General features: G+C 40.3%; 1 protein-coding gene across 2 annotated transcripts in view; it reads left to right on the top strand.

The window, feature by feature from the left end:
- The first annotated feature begins 533 nt into the window (after positions 1-533).
- HABP4 (hyaluronan binding protein 4) overlaps positions 534-20,438 on the top strand; it is a 34,565-nt gene continuing 14,660 nt past the window's right edge. The window contains exons 1-5 of one of the 2 annotated variants that reach the window (XM_043927663.1): positions 534-1,002; positions 5,471-5,633; positions 11,843-12,004; positions 12,215-12,283; positions 14,186-14,269. In XM_043927663.1, the coding sequence (XP_043783598.1) occupies positions 642-1,002; positions 5,471-5,633; positions 11,843-12,004; positions 12,215-12,283; positions 14,186-14,269 (839 nt within the window). In that variant the 5' untranslated portion in view covers positions 534-641. The remainder of the gene's footprint in view (positions 1,003-5,470; positions 5,634-11,842; positions 12,005-12,214; positions 12,284-14,185; positions 14,270-20,438) is intronic. The other variant, XM_043927664.1, reaches the window with a different exon arrangement.

The raw sequence follows: 20,438 nt of genomic DNA, 5'->3' as shown, positions 1-20,438 counted from the left end.
GCGTAACAGTCATTCCCGTGGGAAAGCCTCTCCAAGCTTCTTAAGTAGGTCATAGAGAAGTCTGTGCTTTTCCTTCAGGGCACTTTTCTGCCTGAAGACTAAGATCTTCCGAAACAGGGAGCTAGTCTCTCCTACAACATAACACCTGGCACATAGTAAGTGTACACTGTATAGTTGTCGAATCAATATACACACTTCAAAGAAGAGTGGACGATGATAAATGCGGACCCGGTCCCAGAGAAAACAACAAATGACGGCCGTGACCCACCAGCATGGCCCAGCAGCCTGGACCACAAGATTCGTTGCTCCTCCCAGCAGCTCCGCCCCTTGGGTCCAGCCCCTCCCTGCTGAGTCGTGGGGCGGGGCATAGAGGTCGCCTGACGTGACAGCAGCCGGCCTCTGATTGGACTTCCAGGCGTGCAGGCTAGGAAAGGGGGCGTGCCCTCGTGCGCTGATTGGCTGGTGGGAAGCAGCTAGGCGGGCGGCGGCGGCGGTGCGGGGGCGGGCGCTGGGAGGGACGGGACTGGGCAGGGCAGGGCTGGGAGGGCAGTAGCTGCGGGTAGGATGGGTCCTCATCGCCGGCTTCGCTGAGACTCGCTCGCGTGGGCTGCCCGCGGCGGGCCCGCAGTGGCCGCGGCGGCATGAAGGGCGCTCTGGGAAGTCCTGTGGCTGCGGCTGCCGCAGGCGCCGCGATGCAGGAGAGTTTCGGCTGCGTCGTGGCCAACCGCTTCCACCAGCTGCTAGACGATGAGTCTGACCCGTTCGACATCCTGCGCGAGGCCGAACGCCGGCGCCAGCAGCAGCTGCAGCGCAAGAGGCGCGACGAGGCGGCGGCGGCGGCGGCCGGGGCTGGCAACCGCGGCGGCAGGAGCCCGGCTGGGGCCTCGGGCCACAGACCCGGCGCGGGCGGCGGCCGGAGGGAGTCCCAGAAGGAGCGCAAGAGCCTCCCGGCCCCCAGCTCGCAGCAGCCAGACAGCCCAGGGGGCGGCCCGCAGCCGCCCGGTACGCGCGCCCAGCCCGGCACCTGGGTGTCCCAGGGTGGGCGCGGTGGGCGGGAGGGGAAGGAGAATGGGGTCATGGAGGTCACCCCTCCTCAGCCGCCCCAGGACCTGCTACTGCGAGACTGGGGTCGCTGGAACCTGTTTCAGAAAGGGAAGGGGGCGCTGGGAAGAGTTGACCGAAGTTGAGGGTCCCAGTGGCTGAGGAAGGTGGGGAAAAGGACAGGGTGGGGGAAGTGTCACGCCCCTTCTGGCCTTTCCCAGTCCCTTCTGGGAGCGAAGGAGAGTGCTGGCTTGGAGTAGGGGGTTTCTGAACGGTGGGACTGAGCCTTTACAAGTTGGGCAAAGTTGAGGGATATTTCTTGGGTGGTGTATATGGACGAACACTGGGGTCGCTGCCTCAGGGCTCTCAGATCTAAAACTAGCAGGGACCTTCTCCATCCTCCAGCCCAACCTCTGCAAGATTCACGTCAGGATGCAAAAAGGAGCGTCGTGGGAAGGAGGGAGGGGAGCGCCTCTTAGGGAGAATGGAGGAGGGCGCACCCGGCCCCTGGGGGTGGCGGCGAGAACTCGGGGTGTGTGAAATGATCGCCGGGGTGAGGAGCTGGAGCCTCTGTGATGGAGGGAAGGCCTGGGTGACCGCGGGGGTGGGCTGTGACGTCAGGGCCGCGAGCAGAATGCGGCGGGGCTTGACGCGGGGTCCCCGGCGCCTTCCAAGCTCTGTGCCTTCACCCATCCATCTCCCTTACGGTGACTTACAACAGTCATCTCGCACGGGTTTTCAGTAGAGCACGTAGTGTTGATGGCTTGTGTAACTTGTCATTAACTCAGGCTGCTTTAAGAAGAAGCGTTTTTAACCTTTTCAACAAGAATATTCAAAGTTCCCCACTCTCTGCTTAGCCAGAATGGCCAGTGCAAAGCTTGGTGTACTACTGACGGCATCTAGGCACGGATGGTGCTTAAAAGTCGTTTCTCACCTGAACCGCTTCAGTGGTAAAGCCTCCCAAGATTCCACTTGTGTTTCCTCTGTTTTCCAAAAAGAATATAGTGGTCCTAAGGTTTCCGAAAAAAGTTTTAAGATGCATGATTCGACCACTCCAGCCAGTGTTTGGCAGTGTATTCAACTCGGCTTTACGGGCTTGTTCCTTGCTTGATAAAAATTGTCAGCCCAGTCCTGAGAGAATAATTCCTGACTTGAGTGTTGGGGCCTTGACTTCTGCAGCTAGGTAATGTTTACCTTTATCTGTGCAAAGCTCAATCCAGCAGTATCTCTTGAGAATCAGAAAATTAAGTCATTATAATATTGACAATTATTTTAAATGCTGTTGGGATATCCCAAGATTTCTTGATAGGCAAGTACATAGATGAGCCTATTTAAACAGTGAGTGAGACTTGAGATGTAGTGTACATTTTGTATATGTTCTATTTTTCTCTTAAATCTATTTAGATAAATAACATAGTAATAAAAGAATTGGACAGGCTAAACTTTATTTTTTAACAAGTGAAAATATGTATTATCTTTCAGTGAGAAACGGAATTTAGTTTTCTTTGTTAATGTATTGCTTTTTAACCTTTTTACTAGTAAAATTGTCATGCATTTTTGTTGTATTTTAAACAATTCAGAAGTGTATGAAGTAAAGTGAAAATTCATACTTTTCTTACTGTTAACACTTTGTATTTACACATATAAATGCACAGAGCTACTTATTTTTTTCCCCTAAATTTCGGATGTTATAAACTTTGTTGCAACCTGCATTTAGCATAATAAATAAACTTAGCATTATAATGTAGTACGCTAATAACTTTTTCTGTCAATTGTTTATAATCCAGGTGATCTGGTTTTTGAGATCTGTATTAAAGAACTTTAGTTAATTTTGTAGTTAGAATGGAAGTTTTGTAATTCTAGTTCTTTTTCAAGTATGTTATTTCAGGAGAAAACAGCTCATTAATTTCCATTTGTGCAGTTACTGTACTGAATTTATCTGTAATGGGTGTTAGAGAGCTACCCTCTCAAGGTTTTGTAGCCCTAATTGATATGGACTGTACTTCTCTAACACTCAAATATTTTAATTTTATTTGGCTATTAAAAGTGAATGCTTAGTGTAGACAAGAGTCAAAGTCAAAACAAGTTTGACAAATAACAGAAACATTAGTCACAAAAGGATGTGGAAATCATAAGATTTTCCCATAGAAATAGATTTTTAATATCCTTCACTATTTAACAGTATAGACCTTTACTCAAAAAATTTATTCTTTAAGTCTTCAGAGGCTGTTTCAGCTTTGCTTTTCCTGGCCTTTCAGAACTTCCTCCAAGTCAAAGCTCAACTTTATTTCAGGGAAATTGCACTGTAAATTTTACAGTATTCTGTCTCTTTATGTGAGCTGGGGTTAGATCAGTGATCAGACTGCATATGCCAGCCTTTTATTTCGAAAGGGCTAGTAAAATTCAGTGTTTGCATTATCCACTTGGAGCTGCTGATCCAGCACAGAACGACTAGCTTCAGTTGCAGTTCTGATCTCTTAGTAGTAAGTTGTGGGAAAAACTGGACCTCTATTATCTTTGTATTTTGGATTTTGGAAGGAAAATGAAATGTTTGCAGGGTATTGATAATTATTCTAATAAATTGCCAGGTCATATTTAATGCTTTTCAACTTATACACTGAAGCTTTGGAAGACGCTTTAGTTTAAAGTATGTAGCAAATGTCTTCTTAAGTTTTGAATGATGAATTCCAAATTTAATTGATACAGTTTTAAAAATAACTTTGAAAACTGGAAGGTGGAAATAAGCTCTTAAGTAATTCTGTGGTTAAGTGGAGATAATTTAGTATATTCTAAGTTATAGGTTATGGATGGGAAATTTGAAACTGTATTAAAATAACTTTTTACATTGAGGGGAAAGTATTATTACTGTTGAGCTACTTGCTGATGGCTATTATGTCATAGTCTATTACAGTTTTCAACTTGTTAGTTAACTTTCATAATAACATTTTTGCCTTACATTTTAAATGTCTCTTCCAAATTTGGTCTCTCTTAGTAACATATGTGCCCTTGGATATGGCTTTGCATACTCCTGGACAGCTGGGTATGAATGTTGGTCTCTGTTTTGTTTCTGAAATAAAAGCATAATGCTTTATTTATGATAACATCTTCCCTGTATCCTAAACATGTCACAAGTTTAGATTGTGGCTTCAGGATTCAAATCAGATTTGAGCATTTCCTAGGCTATGGGACATTAACTTAAGATTGAACTTAGATCTGTTGTGTAACATTTCACATTTCAAGTAATCAGCAAGTAATAAATTGTATAGTTTTGTGTTAGTGATGTTGCAAACATGATTTTTGCTTTAAAATGAGATCAGTAAGCTATTGAAACTGGGTTAATACTTACATGTGCCTCCTTTATAAACTTTTGGTAGAAAATATTAAATGGGAAAATAGAATACAGGTAAACATATATTCCTTAAGAGTCATGAGTATCTCCTAAGTAAGAAAGGAACCCAGTAGTTTAAATAATACCCATTAATTCAAACACACTTAATATATTTTTACAACCATACAATGAATGTGAAGGGTGACTTATACCAAGAAAAATCGAAGCTGCTAAAATAAAAATTTTACATAATGTTTGAGATGGAGACCTATTAAATGTATACAAGGAAAGAATAAACACATTTTTTGAAGATTATTTAAGAAGTAACAATGTTCTTCATAATACATTGATATTTACCAAATAATAGATGCCTTGAGACATGGACTCTGCTGAAAATGTTTAAAGTGTCAAAACTGAGAAGAGTGAAGGGAGAACAGAGAAGACTGGAGTGGCCCCAGCCCCAGCCTCCTCACTGCCGGCCTCTCCATGGGCAGGAGATACGCCTTCAAGTGCTGGCCGGCCCTTACATGAGTTGGCAAATACCAACTTGGCCTCATATTTGAGAAGTGCGATTATAAATGTATCAATCGCATCAAAGAACAGGAAAATCTGTTTTCAAATGAGAAAAATTATAATGGTACAAACTATTTAAAAATGAAAATTTTATTAGGTAATGAATGATAAACTATAGGCGGGATTCCAAATGCAGGGTATTTGTCTTTTACTTTTCTGGAAAGACCTTAACTACCATGTTTTGATAAAGCTGCTCTTGTGAAATGTAGTTGATATAGATCTTCAATAGCTATCACAAAGTCATTGTGAGACAATTTTAATTGTAGGTTAGTTGCTATAGTTTATCTTATCATACTGTCTAGGACATAAGGGAAAGCATATGCTTCAATGGTAATGTCAAAGTTTTATTAAAAGACAACTCTGGGCAGTAGTAGTATTAGCAACTTTTTTTCTTCTCTGAAGTTTTTCAAACTTCCCAAATTGTCCTATGACATTGATTTCTAGAAAAGTGAAATTTAAAAGTACCTGTAATAACGGGCTGCTGCAGACTTTGGGTTCTAGTTCTCCTCTTTGATTTCTCCCTCTCAGGCCAGAAGAGAACTCCCAGAAGAGGGGAGCAGCAAGGATGGAGTGATAGCCGAGGGACGGAGGTGACACTTGATAGAGCAGAGCGGAGATCCTACAGAGAATATCGACCCTATGACACCGAGAGGCAGGCGGATTTTACACCTGAGAAGTTTACAGATGAAAAGTAGGTGCTGCAGGCCTCAGCTTGGAGGGTTGGAGGAACCAGAAGGATTTTCAGAGGACTATGGGCCTTTGCAAACTTTTGGTGGTGCCAGTCCTGGGAACAGTTTGCTGACCTAAATAACAAATCATACTGCTTTAGATAACAGGTGAAGGATCTTCCATTGGTTCAGGAAATGATTACAAAATAAAAAGTGGATAATTTATTGTTAACTTTGAAAGACATTCTTATAACAAACTCTACAGGAGTATGCTAAATTTCCTTTTGCAGTTTAGGCCAGAGGTATAATTATGTTCTTGATTTAGTAGAACTAATTTGGGCCACTAATGAATTTAAATTTATGATGAAATTTGACCAAATATCTGATAGAATGTGTGATGCCAGTTTAAGGCTTCCATGCCTTCTCTAGAGAGTGCTCTGACCTGGAAGATGGTCTCAGGCTGATACAGTCTGAGTAATGTGGCTGTATGTGGGCTGTCATACCCACCTGAACCCAGAAAGCAGTTTTTAATGTCATGTTTAGCATTAACAGGATGGATACGTGCTGCCTCAAGTTTTTAATTATTAAACCTACATAGCACTGGGTTTAGGTTAAAACAAAACTACTTGTGAATCACATTTAAAGGAATAGAAAGTTTAAAAAGCTAAAAGAGACTAGAATAGTGTACAGTTTAATGTCAAGGGATCTGTTGTTCCCCAAGTCTTTTAACTTCTTGACTACGTATTTCATTACACATTCAAAACGGAGATGGTATATCTGCCACCATGTTAGAGGATGAAGGCAAGAGAAAGGTTTAATTCTGCTTTTTGGGGGTGATTAGTTCAAATTAGCTGTGCAATGACTGTAATCTGCTTGCTTACAGAAAGCCTTCAAGATCAGAGTTGCTTATTTGGGGAAGCATTTGTGTATTTTTCCCCTACTTCAGGGATTTATTCTGTGGAAATAAAGAAATTATAGCTCAAGTTCCCAGCTTTTTTAGTAGCAAAATTATGAGTTTTTTTTTTTTAAAGGATAAGTTTTTATATGTTAACATGAAAAAAAATGCCTTGTTGAGGGACAATTTACAGAAAGTTGCAAGAATTGTATAAGAAATCCCCATATATCCTTGTCCAGATTCTCCAAAAACTTTTTACCACCTTTTCTTTATCATACTCCTCCCTTCCTCTCTCCTTCTCTTTCTCCTTTTCTCTCTCTGTTACACACACACACATACACACACACATTTTTTTCTTTGGCTTTTGAGAGTAAGATGCAAGAATGTTTCCTAAAAGCATGGTACAGTTATCAAACTCGTTAACATTGGTGCAATACTTATTATCTAATTATCTGAATCATGTAATCTATAGTCTACTTAAACTGTACCAATTGTCCTATTAATATCTTTTTAGCAAAAGAAAAAAAATCAGAGTCCAGGAATGTGCATTACATTTACTTAGTTATTTAGGCTGCTTTGGGTCTTTGTTGTGGTACACGGGCGCTTCTCTCATCGGGGCACACGGGCATGCATTGCAGAACATGGACTCTAGAGTGCACCGGCTCTCCAGTTGGGCTTAGTTGCCCCATGGCTTTTGTTTGGGATCTTAGTTCCCCCTGACCAGGGATTGAACCCACATCTCCTGCGTTAGAAGGCAAATTCTTAACCACTGGATCGCCAGCGAGGTTCCGTGTATTGCATTTAGTCTTAAGACAGCTCTTTAGTTTTTCATTTATTTATGGAGTTGACATTTTTGAAGAACATGAACCAGTTATTCTGTAGAACAGTCCAGATTTGAGTTTGTCTGCTGTTTCCTCATGAGACAAGGTTCTGCATTTTGACAGGGATACATTAGAAGTGTGATATCTGTGTCCTTCCCAGTGTATCATGTTAGGAATATGTAGGAAATGTTTACTTTGAAGGAAATTTGAAAATATTTTTTGTGAAGTCTTGCACTATCAGAAAAGATAATTTTCCTCTTTTCTTAAAAAATACTTTTCTTTTGATAAACAGCCATAAGATCGTTAATAAAAATAATTTTATAGTCACTTTAGAAAATTAGGAAAATGAATAAAATTTTAAAAAATTTAAACCACTCTTTTACCATTTGAGAGGACTACTCTTCATCAATGCATATACACTGAGTACTATATATTCATTCTTTTCCACTTGACAAGTAGAAGTCATTAATGATGATGTCATGGACAGTGTTGGTAAGCATTTCTAATGGTTCTGTTATGATCTTTTGTTTGGAGTATTATAATGTAATTATTCCATTAGTGTTGGATCTTTGCTCAGCTTTCAGCTTTTTGCTTCATGAATAATACTCAGTAGGCAGCCTTTTACCCATATAAGTTCTTTCCTAGATGTAGTTCTTAAAGTAGGAATCCCAATTAGGGTCTTAAAGCAGTGGGTTCTCCACTGAGTATCGTGTATCTAAATCTGGGACCCAGTTGGTACTTCAGTATGAGGTTGGATTGGTACCTGTAGTGTGAAACAAACATTGGAGGGGACTATTAATACATAGTGACAAATCACCATGCTAGTAACATGTCAGTTTATTCTGTTGCTGTTAATAGTAATCTATAAGAGCATTTCTCATAGCACTTTCTGTAGACTTCAGTATGATAAAAGTTTGATCTTTGTTTATTTGATATCTATATATGTTTATTGGGCATGTCTATTGTATATAGAATTTCGATAATCTTAACAGACTGCTTAATTCAGTCTTTTCAATTTATGGATAAGGATATACCCAGAGTTTTAGTGGCGTGGATTTTTATTCCCCAGAGCAGAACATAGTTTTCATATAGAAGCAATAGCCACGGATGGTGCTGCGAGTAACTGTTGTGTGGCTTAGGTACAGAGATCAGCCGTGTCACTTGTATATATTCTGGGAATGCAGCTACTGTTTTTAATGTGGTAAGAATTTTTCTTTAGTCTCCAAATGATGAACTCTTAAGTAAACTCTTAGAACAGACTGTTAGGAAATTAGTCTGGATAATTATTCTGTCTCCATACAGTTTGATTCTTTCTTTGGCTCTTTCTGCAGTTTACTTCTGGTCATTTAAAGTCAGCTCCAGTCCTAAAAGAATCACTGACTCAGATGTCTAAATTTTTTTTCTTCCTCACCAGGAAGAATTTTTAAAACTTGTTCAGTTCAGTCGCCCAGTCATGTCTGACCCCATGGACTACAGCATGCCAGGCTTTCCTGTCCATCACCAACTCCTGGAGCCTTAAAACTTGTGGCAAAATGATAAAGAATCTGCCTGCCCAAGCAGGAGATGCAAGAGATGCAAGTTCGATCCCTGGGTCAGGAAGATCCCTTGGAGTAGGAAGTGGCAACCCACTCCAGTATCCTTGCCTGGAAAATCCCATGGACAGAGGAGCCTGGTAGGCTATAGTCCATGAGGTCACAAAGAGTTGGAACACAACTGAACACATACACATGACGATGCATCACATGAAATTTTATCATTTTAGCCACTTTTTAAGTGTACAGTGCAGTGGCATTAAATACATTCTAATTGTTGTGCAACCATCACCACTATCCATCTCCAGAAAATTTTTCATCTTCCCAAGCTATACCCATTAAACATTAACTCCCAATTCCTCCCTCCATGAACTTCATTCCCTTTACCTGCAAAACCTGTACTCATGTCTACTTCTTAGGACTATGGTAAGAGAGTAGATTACAGGGATGTAATAGATGGGGAAACTGGAAACAGTGAGAGACTTTATCTTTTTGGGCTCCAAATTCACTGCACATGGTGACTGCAGCTATGAAGTTAAAAGACCCGCTTGCTCTTTGGAAGGAAAGTTATGACCAACTAGACAGCATATTAAAAAACAGAGACATTACTTTGCCAACAAAGGTCTGTCTAGTCAAGGCTATGATTTTTCCACTAGTCATGTATGGATGTGAGAGTTGGATTATAAAGAAAGCTGAGCACCGAAGAATTGATGCTTTTGAACTGTGGTGTTGGATAAGACTCTTGAGAGTCCCTTGGACTGCAGGAGATCCAACCAGTCCATCCTAAAGGAGATCAGTCCTGGGTGTTCATTGGAAGGACTGATGTTGAAGCTGAAAACTCCAATCCTTTAGCCACCTGATGCGACGAGCTGAGTCATTTGAAAAGACCCTGATGCTGGGAAAGATTGAGGGCAGGAGGAGAGGGGGACAACAGAGGATGAGATGGTTGGATGGCATCACTGACTCAATTGACATGAGTTTGGGTGGACTCCAGAATTGGTGATGGACAGGGAGTCCTGGCATGCTGTGGTCTATGGGGTCACAAAGAGGCAGACACGACTGAGTGACTGAACTGAATTGAACTGAAAAGTGGGATGGGACGGTTGGCCCAGTGCAATATTGTTTTCTTTTTGCTTGTGAGTATGTCACAATAAAGCTTCCTAAGTGGAGTCGAGGATTTCTCAATGCTTACCAACCTATGAAAAAGTAGAGGATATCTTTTATAAGAAGGGAATTATAAGGAAGCACTTGAGAATACATTTAATTGGGAGGTGAGGTGGGGTAAACCTGTGGGATAAAGAAAAATTATTTAAGGGATTAAAATAAACCAGACCACAAAGCTGTTTTGGGGACCAGTTTCAGTTACTATCATATTTTTAATGAATTTGTTATTTTATCAGTATCTGATCTAGATTTCATGTACATTTAAACCTAATTTTGAATATTGGCATTATTTTCCACATATGGTTTTATGCTTCATTTCCTCTCAGTTTCTAGGTAGACTCCTTTTATGGCCCTGTCCAGCTTCCTGGTTAAGAACTTACTAAAAAAAAAAAAAGAACTTACTTTTCATTTATTATTGTTTTAGAACTCTGCTTTAGATATTTACTGTAATGTGGAATCATATTCTACAACAGTCTCCATTTAAAATTTTGGTTTTGGTCAGAGGAGGTGGGAGACAGAAAAAGCCCACTTGGAAACTGATTTAGGATGATGTTTCTTGAAAGAGACTGGCATAAAGTCAATGATCAGTGCTTCTGTATTTTTTCATCTTTTTGAATAAGGAGAATTGTGAATTTTGTGTCTTTTTATCCACAATCTATAGTAGCTTTTTAATGTAACATTTTCAGCCCTAGAAGTAGACTGGAATACATCTCCAGTTCTGGTGTTTGAGCCACTAATGTCACTAGATTTCAATAAGTAATTTGTTGCTTTCTATGTTTTTCAAAGTCTTGACAAATTAAAAAAATATACGATTTATCTTATTAAACTAAGGTTTAACAATGAAAAAGATGAGATTCTTCCTGCAGAAGCTTTGAGTCTGGTGGAGGAGAAACAAGTCCCCATAAAAAGTGACTGTGAGCAGATGGTAGCAGGGAACAGTGAGGAGAAGCACGCACAGGCCCTGGATCCAGGGGGTGTGGCAGGGGAAGAGTGAGAAAAGGCAGATTTTTTGCTTGGATACTTCTGTGATGTGAGTTAGGGACCATAGCGGGACACTAACCCCTTGGTTAGTGTTGGTCATGTATCCTCAGGGACATGAGGTGACATGGAAGAATGTCCAGGAAGTAACTGTCTTTATGACCTGGAATCAGAGAGACCCCCAAATGAGAGACACAGGGGCACATGAAGGGGTCACATATCAATAGCATAGAGATGAGGATGGTGTGTGCAGGAGTGGGGAGGCGGGAATGCTGATATTCCTAAAGACAAATGGGTGGGTATCCAGAAGACGGGTATCTAAGACATGTTCCTTAAAAAGACAAGATGTGGAACCTTTCTTTATATGTGACTATAGTGCCTGGCTCCGAGAAATCGAATTGGGTGCCCAAGAAGCAGGATGAGTACCTTGTGAATGTTTGGATGTTACCTATTGCAAAAATAACTTTTTAAGGACACAGAGAGAGAGAGAAGCCAGAAAGAGCAGAGGAAAACTAGTAGTTGGCATTATCAAATGATGCATAGGGGTCAAATGACCTAGAGACAGAAGTGGCTACTGGATTTAACAACAAGGACATCATCTTCAGCTATTATCCTCATCTGTGGGCATGAGTTATAATTAATAAACTGTATGCCAAGAGCGCACAACAGTGTCAAAGGTAGTATGTGCTCAGTAAAATTTGACTATTAATTTATTATTCAAGCCACAAGTTCTTTCCAACATACTATAGCCATAATGAACTTCTAGAATTTTTTTTTCTTCAAAAAAAAGCCTTAGCTCTATAATTCAGTTCACCATTTTTATGGTACTCATTTCTTCCTAGACCAATTGACAGGTTTGATCGAGACAGACCGCTGAGAGGACGTGGAGGCCCAAGAGGGGGCATGCGAACCAGAGGCAGAGGTGGTCCTGGGAACAGAACTTTTGACGGTTTTGACCAGAGAGGGAAACGAGAATTTGAGAGATACGGTGGGAATGATAAAATGTAAGTTTCTTTGTAATGCTACCTCTTTAAGATCTTGGTGTAATACATGGTGTGCATCTGTCGTGTGTTAATATTTAGTTGACTTTATATTAGTATGCAGCTATTCCAGAGGAAGCTGATACTAGGACAGCTTTTTTGATCAACTTTTCTCATTTGGAGATTGACTGGAGACTCGTTTCTAGTTTAAGGGAACATTCTTTCTTTGTCTAGAGCAATCAGAACTGAAGACAACATGGGTGGATATGGAGTTCGCACCTGGGGATCAGGTAAAGATACCAGGTATGGTGCAAATATGTATCTTCTGTGAATCTGCAATTAAGTGGAAATATCTGGACCTTTATTTGCCTGTCTTGAAGATTATGTCCTCTGTGGTATGCTTGTGGTGTCTTTATACTTGTGTGCTTTATGTAGAAATTGAATTTAAGCTTTTGTTTCATGAGATAACTTTTTAAAACAGGTTTGCTATGTTGTAGTTAGATTTGAAACTTCTTTCAAAATTCTTTTGTCTTATTTTAGCCAAGCAAATTTGTATATTTGTTGATGTTCCAAGCACATGAAGCTATATATTTACCTATGCGTCAGATTGCTTTTTTAAATTCCTGGATTTTCTATACTTTATTTCTCTGTGACCTTCCACAGTTTTTGTGTATATTTCATCTTGATCTTATAAAATTATTTGCAGATCCAAGCTCAATGACAAGTTTCACCTGAGGTTCAAATCTGCCATTTCTCTGAGGTCTTACGGTATCTCAGATTTGTACCGGTTTTGCTATTTGGGGAGGTACTTGGTTCTGCTGTTTCTGTCCTTTCAGGGCTTCAGGGAAATATGAGGAATGAGTTGCTCTAGGGTGTGTTGCAGGGCAGGCTTTACACAAGCTTGAAGGCTTGAGATCAAGACTTCCACATTTCTTCTTTTGAAGAATTTAAGTTTTTTACATAAACTTATTTTTTTTAAATTTTTATCCTTAAAAATAAATGTATAAAATAACAGCAAATGTAAAGTTAGATTTACTATCACTGCATATCTGTGTTGTCCTTGAAAAGAAACTTGTTAAATGTTTACAGATCTTTTCATTTTGTCTTATTTTACTGTGATAGTGTATTTTTAAAAATATACAAGTACCTTCTGAATCATCTGATTTACCACCTTATTTAATACTATCACCTCATTTCAGTTTGCATTTCAATTTAAAATCATTTTGGCTCCAAATGATTACTTGCTCGAAGAGGTAAGTATTGGCGTTGGAAGTGACCAAAATGTGCTCCTAGTAGGTGGTATGTCCCAGTGTTGAAATGACACACACCCCATGGCACTTACTTTGGATTGGTTTGTGAGTTATAAAGTCAAAGCTCTTAGGCGGTAATAATCTGTAATTGAATGTTTTCTTGTAGCATAAGACTTTAAATTCTTATTTAATACATTGAGATTTTGATTTGCCACCATGATATAGTCCAGCCACATACCTAGTCACTCAGTCACGTTCAGTTCTTTGCGAGCCCATGGACTGTAACCTGCCAGGCCTCTCTGAGTTTCATGAGAATGAAATTTCTTTTGCTAATACTTTTTAAAAAAGCAATATTCATATAGGATTAATATCAGCATAAAAATTAAGATTATGCAGTTAAAATTCAAATTGTTTTTCATTGTGCTCTAATTTCTAATCTGTAGATTGTATATTTAGATGTGACGGTATATAAATTAATGTTCCAAAGCCTTATTTTTCTGGTATCACCAGCTTTTTGTAATCCTACACATTCATTTTTATGAAGTGTTTCCACTTTCTTGCCATTTTTTAAAGTTTGATATGGCATATTCTTATTTATTATAAGTCATTTAACACATGTTGAAAATTTTTATGGTCCCTGTTAATATTTGGAATTTCCTAGGATAATAACAGATTTGAATAGTTGTTCTGGTCCTTTGCAATCTGTTCTTAATTTTAGTCCATCAATAAAAACTTGTATTTATCAAATACTTTTTACATTTTTGGAAATAATTTATATGGATTAGCAATGAAGAGCATTTTTTCCTCTTTTTATTTTGATATGGGTTACTTGTATGTACATATTAATTCCTTGAGGGAGAAAGGACATTGAAGTGTGTTTTTTTCTGTCTTGAATATAGAAGGGCATTGATGTAAACAGATTTGTGTGACTAGACTGGTTCTTGCCTCTTTGCAGTGACACGGACCCGACTGCCCCCATGGAAGAGACCACAGTGGTGGAGGAGTCCCTGGGCCCCCTGGAGGATGAATCTCCAGCTAAGTGGGTATTTCGTTCATTTTCCCCACTGGGCTGTTGGTCTTTTTCTTAAAGATATATAAGAAGTCTTCATAGAACAGGAAGCTCAGCCTTTTGTCATATCACAGAGGATTGATCTTAATGTGTTAATGAATAATCAAACTAATTAATTCAAATCATCAGCAGCCTGTACTGTAACTAGTCTCTCTCTCTCATCAGTACCCCCATGTTTTGTCCTTTTATTTTCTTCTGGTCCCTCCTTCCCTCTCTTCTTCATGGAGCTTAGTTCCTTAGTCCATCTCTAGCACCCTTGCCCTTGGGATCTATGAGTACCTTGCTAGCAGAATCCACCTCCTGGACAACTGATAGCCATCTGCCATCTCTCTACTTGTACCCACAGACTGAATACTGCAAGTCCCTCAGCAGGGCTGGTAGGAACTCCTGTAAATTCCTGATCACATTTTGAAATGAGCCGTCAACACTGCCCAGCAATGCCCATTTCTTGGATTTACTCTTCCCCCCCACCCACTACAATGACCGGTTCAGTTCTTCTTGTCCCCTCAAAGCCCTGACACTGCCTCCCACTTTCTCCTTCCATCCTTCCAACACTCACACCTCCTCTTTTATTTTCTGAGTATAACTTTGCTTCCTGTGTCACAGAGAAATTTAGGAGCCATCAGATGGGAACTTCACACTCTCTCCGGGGCTTCTTTCCTCATGGTAAAATAGAGGTGCCATCTCTCCACCAACCTCTTCAGCCTTTGGTTCCTATTTCCTTCTGACTTCACTGAAATCTCAGTTAGCTCCTTCCTTTTTAGACAGGCTCACCTTCTTCCCCCCAAATCTGGTCTTCCAACCAGCATTTTATATGTGCTAAGCCTCTCTTGTTTTAAGCCTCTTGCTGCCCCTGCATTCTCATTCACCTTCCTTTTCGGGGTCGTGTGCACTCTCTCTTCATTTCGCCCCCTTCACGTCCCCTTCATTTTATCCTCACTTCACTCCAGGTCTGCCTCTGCCCTCACTACTCTTTTGAAACAGTCACCACATGTCTCCAGAGCTAACAGATACTTCAGTCTGCAACTTTCTTATCTCTCAGAACATCTGACTTTACAAGCATACCTCAGAGATATTGTGGGTTTGATTCCAAACCACCTCCTTAAAGCTAATATCACAATAAAGTGAGTCACACAATGGTTTCTGGTTTCCTAGTGCATGTAAAAATCATGTTTACACTATAGTGTAGTCTATTAAGTGTACAATAGCATTGTGTCTAAAAAAACCCAATGTGCATACCTTAATTTAAAAATACTTTTTTGCTAAAAGATTGGTGTCTTCAGTGAGTTATAATCTTTTTGCTGGTGGAGGGTCTTGCCTTAATGTTTTTGCTGACTGATGGAGCTGGTGGTTGTTGAAGGTTGGGGTGACTATGCAGTTTCTTAAAATAAGACAACAATGAAGCATGCCATATTGATTGACTTTTCATTTGAACACTTTGAGGCCATTATAGGGTTATTAGTTGGCCTAATTTCAATATTATTGTGTCTCAGGGAATAGGGAGGCACCAGGAGAGAGATGGAAAGACCAGTTAGTGGAGCAGTCAGAACCAGGTATAGCAGTTACTCATTGTGTTCATTGTCTTATGTGGGTGCAATTGGTGGCATTCCAAAACAATTACAGTAGTAATATCTGTGGATCTTGGATCACAGATTATCATGACAAATATAATAGTAATAGTAATGAAAAGTTTGAAATATTTCGAGAATTACCAAAGTGTGATGCAGAGACATCAAGTGAGCACATACTATTGAGAAAATAGTGCTGCTAGCCTGGGCTGCCACAGATATTTAATATGTTAAAAAGGCAGAACCTGGAAAAAAAAAAAAAAAGGCAGAACCTGGGAGCTCAACCCAGCGCTCTGTGACAACTTAGAGGGGTGAGATGGCATGGGAGATGGGAGGGGGATTCAGGAGGGAGGGAACATGTATATACCTGTGGCTGATTCATGTTGATATATGGCAGAGGCCAACACAATATTGTAAAACAATTATCCTCCAATAAAAAAAATAGGTTTAAAAAAAAAAGAAAATTCTGTGAAAAACAAACAAAAAAGGCAGACCCTGTAAAGCACAATAAAACAATGTATGCCTGTGTTGATTTCCACTTAACCACAACCATCAGTTCCTCCCTTGCAGGCTCAACCTTGTCTTTCTGCTCTTTTAAAATGTTGAGTTCTTCAGGGCTCTGTCTTAGACCCTCTTCCCTGTGTCTGATGTCTGTTTATAAGGTCTCATGCACTCCTGCAGCTTGAATTGTCATTTATCTCCTGACTCCGGAACATATACCTTTGGCTCCAACCTTCAATATGGATTCTAGGCCCGTGTGTCCACCTGCCTCCTGGACATCTCCCCATCGGCATCCCAAATGCTCCTCATGCCCACCATGGCCAGAACTGAGGTCCACAGACCCCATTTTCATCGTGTGCTTAGTCACTCAGTCGTGTCCGACTCTTTGCAGCCCCATGGACTGTAGCCCGCCTGGTTCCTCTGTCCGTGGGGATTCTCCAGGCAAGAATACTGGAGTGTTATGCCATGCCCTCCTCCAGGGGATCTTCCCAACCCAGGGATCGAACCCAGCTCTCCCGCATTGCAGGCAGATTTTTTTTTACCTTCTGTGCCCCATTCTCGTTAGGTGTTTCTATCTTTCAGAATAGCATCACCACTTATCCAGTTGCATAAACCAGAAACCTAGGAGTCATTCTTGAGATTTCCTTCTTCTTGACCTGCTGTCTCTCCAGAATCCAATCTGTCACTCTACCCTGAGGATTTGTACCTTTTTATATCTACCATCTCCACTCACCACCTTAGTCTCAGCTACTGCTGTCTGTTCTCTCACCAGAGCTCCTAAGGGGGCTCCCTGTATTCTCCGCTTCTGTCCACTTGTTCCACACCAAAGTGGCTTTCACACTGCCATTCTGATCAGCATGCTCCCACGAGGACCCTACCCCCAGTGGCTTCCTGTCCTTTTTCTGTCCCTTGCCCTGGCCTGCGCAGTCCTGCGTGGTCTGACTCCCAAAGAGCCCTCAAGTTCAACACGCCTATGCCTTCTCCACATGTTTACCACATGGCCCTTTTTCTGTTCCCAAGCACCTTTCTCTAGCTCCTAAGCCATACCTGCCAAAAAGCCTTCGCAAGTGCTGTTTTCTTGTTTTTCTATACTTCTCCTCTACAGCCCCTTCACCTATTTATTTAACTCTTACTCATCCTTCCGCTGTGAAGAGGCAGGGTGTCAAGTGGTTAAGAGCAGAGACTCTGAGCCAGTGTTCTGGGTTCAAATCCCAGCTCTGCTATTTACTAGTTTGGACAAGTTATTTATTTCATTTTTCTGTGCCTCAGTTCTTTTCATCTGTAAAATGAGAATAATAATAGCATCTACATCTGAAGGCTGTCAGAAGGGTTGGTTGGGGGTGCATGAGTTTCACGTGGAGTGGGGCCAGCTATATAAACATCTACTATTAATATTGTTACTTATTACAAGAGTAAAGTGCTGCAATGATGATTGTGAAAGCTGTTAATTTACTATTCAAAACAACTAAGAAATGTATTTAATTAAAGAAATAGATTAATAGTTAATATGAATATTTAGACACTGAGTTAACCAAGGAAATAGATCAACAGTGTATATGAATGTTAAGAAGTGAGTTAACTAGATACCCTCAGAAACATTGGATCCTTTTTGAGCCAATAAACCAGTTATACAAGTTCAGATAATGTAAGGCAGAATAATAGTAAATTACAGCATAATTATAATCTTTAGAATTAACTGAGGTATTCTAGCATTCATAGTGTTAGACAAAATCTTTCGATTAAATCAGTTATTCTGAAAGACAAAATAAACACTTAATGATGCTGGTGGCAGTCTCATTGTCTGCGATATCCTGGCGGAGCTAGTCAGCAAATCTCTCTCTCTGCTGACCGTGGTGGACGGTGAGCATCCGTTTGGATTTGCAGGAGCTTCAGGGCACAGCAACTGTGCTCTAGTTGCTGAGCATGCTGAGAAATTCGTGTTTCTGCACTGCCTTGTCCAATTTTAAAATTATTACTACTACCATTTCTAATAATACAATTGCAGTTTCTTATAGTCTCAAAATTAGGCTTGTAAATACATCTTAGGATGGAGATGCTCTCTGGTCTCAGCTGTGTCTGGATATTGATCAAGCCAGAATGTATATTCAGGGAGACTCTTGGTTTCTTACTTCTTGCTGTGCTCACTTGCTCTGAGTCTTTGCACCCCGTGGACTGTAGACTTCTGCTTCTCTGCCCTTGGAATTTTTCAGGCAAGGATACTGGAGTGTAGTGCCATTTCCTATTCCAGGGGATCTTCCCGACCCAGCAATCAAACCTGCATCTCTTGGGGTCTCCTGCATTAGCAGGCAGATTCTTTACTACTGTGTCACTTAGGTGGTAAATTTAATGTACCCTCACATATGCTCAAACCCATGACCCAGAGTGTGCATACATATTCCTCAAATTGGACACATTTTGTTGACAATTATGTGTGCTATGACCTTCCTTCCTTCCTTGATTCATTACAGAAGTATTATATGTTTCTTGTCTTGTGGTGTGCTAATGTCCGAGGATACCTGTGACAACTTACTGTGTTTTGCTTTAAGAATAAATTGAACATTTACCGAGCATTTTTTGCCTGTTAGTAACTGCTCTAAGTGCTTCCATGGCTTAACTCACTTAATCTTTTCCTGCTCGTGAAGGAGAAGGTACTGTTAATTATTCTAATGCTGAGACATATAGGTTAGACAGCTTGTTTTTTGTAGGTAGCAGAGCCAGAATTTGAACCAGATATTGTAGCACAGACATTCATGTTCTTAACTGTGCTGAGTGGCACATGCGTGCTCTGTTGTGTCCAACTCTTTGAGACTCCGTGGGCTGTAACTTGCCAGGCTCCTCTGTCCATGGGCTTTTCCAGGCAGGAATACTGGTGTGGGTTGTCATTTCCTTCTCCAGGAGATCTTCCCGATCCAGAGATCAAACCTGCGTCTCCTGCATTGACAGGTGGATTCTTTACCACTGAGCCACCTGGGAAGCCCTATATTGAGTGGTAGGAAAGGGTAAGAGTACCATTTAGATTAACTTGCTATTAAGAACTGCAAATGGGAGAAGGTGGTTCTGTAAGCAGTTAAAAAGCTGCCAGGATCGCTGAGGATTTCCCTGTTCAGTAATATGGATCAACAACTGCCTCCCATCCTTAAAAATTATTAACCACGAGAAGAGAATGGTGAGGAAGCATTATTACAATATATCTGCAATGAATTATTTTGTACTTTGTTTCCAAGCATATTTGCTTAGACAATGAAGATTATTATGTACTGAGTTTTCTTAATGCAGGACTATACCTCTTTGAAAATGTTTATAGCAAATTTATAAGGAACTCAAAGTTTATCATGAAATTCTCTTCCCTTTCAGTACTTTGGAAGGAAGTAGGCGGTATTATTTACATGTTAGGTTAGATCCATGTGTTCCAGTCAGGTATTCACTGAGTAAAGTTTTATGTCTAGAACCCACTTTTCCTTGATTCCCATTTTCACATATTCAGGTGAAAAGATAACTGCCTGAATGGAGATTTCGACATTTGAACTGAAGATTTGTATGCTTTCTCTGTCCACATCTCAACTGTCTTCCATCTAAGCATTTTTTCTGCCCTCTTATTCCCTACATAGCATAGAGGCTGAATGTTGGCTTTGGCGATAGAATGACTGCATGTGAAACTTGTTAGCTATTTGATAACTGTATGATCTCCCTTCTTGATTTTCTTACCTGTAAAATGGAGCAGTTAATTTTGTCTGACTTGTGGGATTAATTATCACAGGCAAATTAATGTAAGCACTTTGAAGAGCATCTGGCACCTAGTAAACATGCAGTGAATGTTAGTTTTATTACCCATTTATTTCTCCATAAAGGTAACTGTTGTTAAAACAGTTTTCTATTTCTTCTGTAATTTCACTCATTTAGAAATAAAATGTATTATTATCAATTTTACGTATAACATTGTTCTCAAGTCATACATTTGACACCTTATGTTTATAAGCAGTTTTGATGGAAAATTCTCTCCAAAATTTTTCTGTCATAAACCAAGAGCTGTAAATATATTTGAATTACTCAAAAAAAGGGTTGTTGACTTT

The sequence above is a fragment of the Cervus elaphus genome, chromosome 16 (genome assembly GCF_910594005.1).
Source record: "Cervus elaphus chromosome 16, mCerEla1.1, whole genome shotgun sequence".
Taxonomy (NCBI): domain Eukaryota; kingdom Metazoa; phylum Chordata; class Mammalia; order Artiodactyla; family Cervidae; genus Cervus; species Cervus elaphus.
Note: the sequence above shows the minus strand (reverse complement) of the source record. Positions and strands in the feature narration are given on the sequence as shown.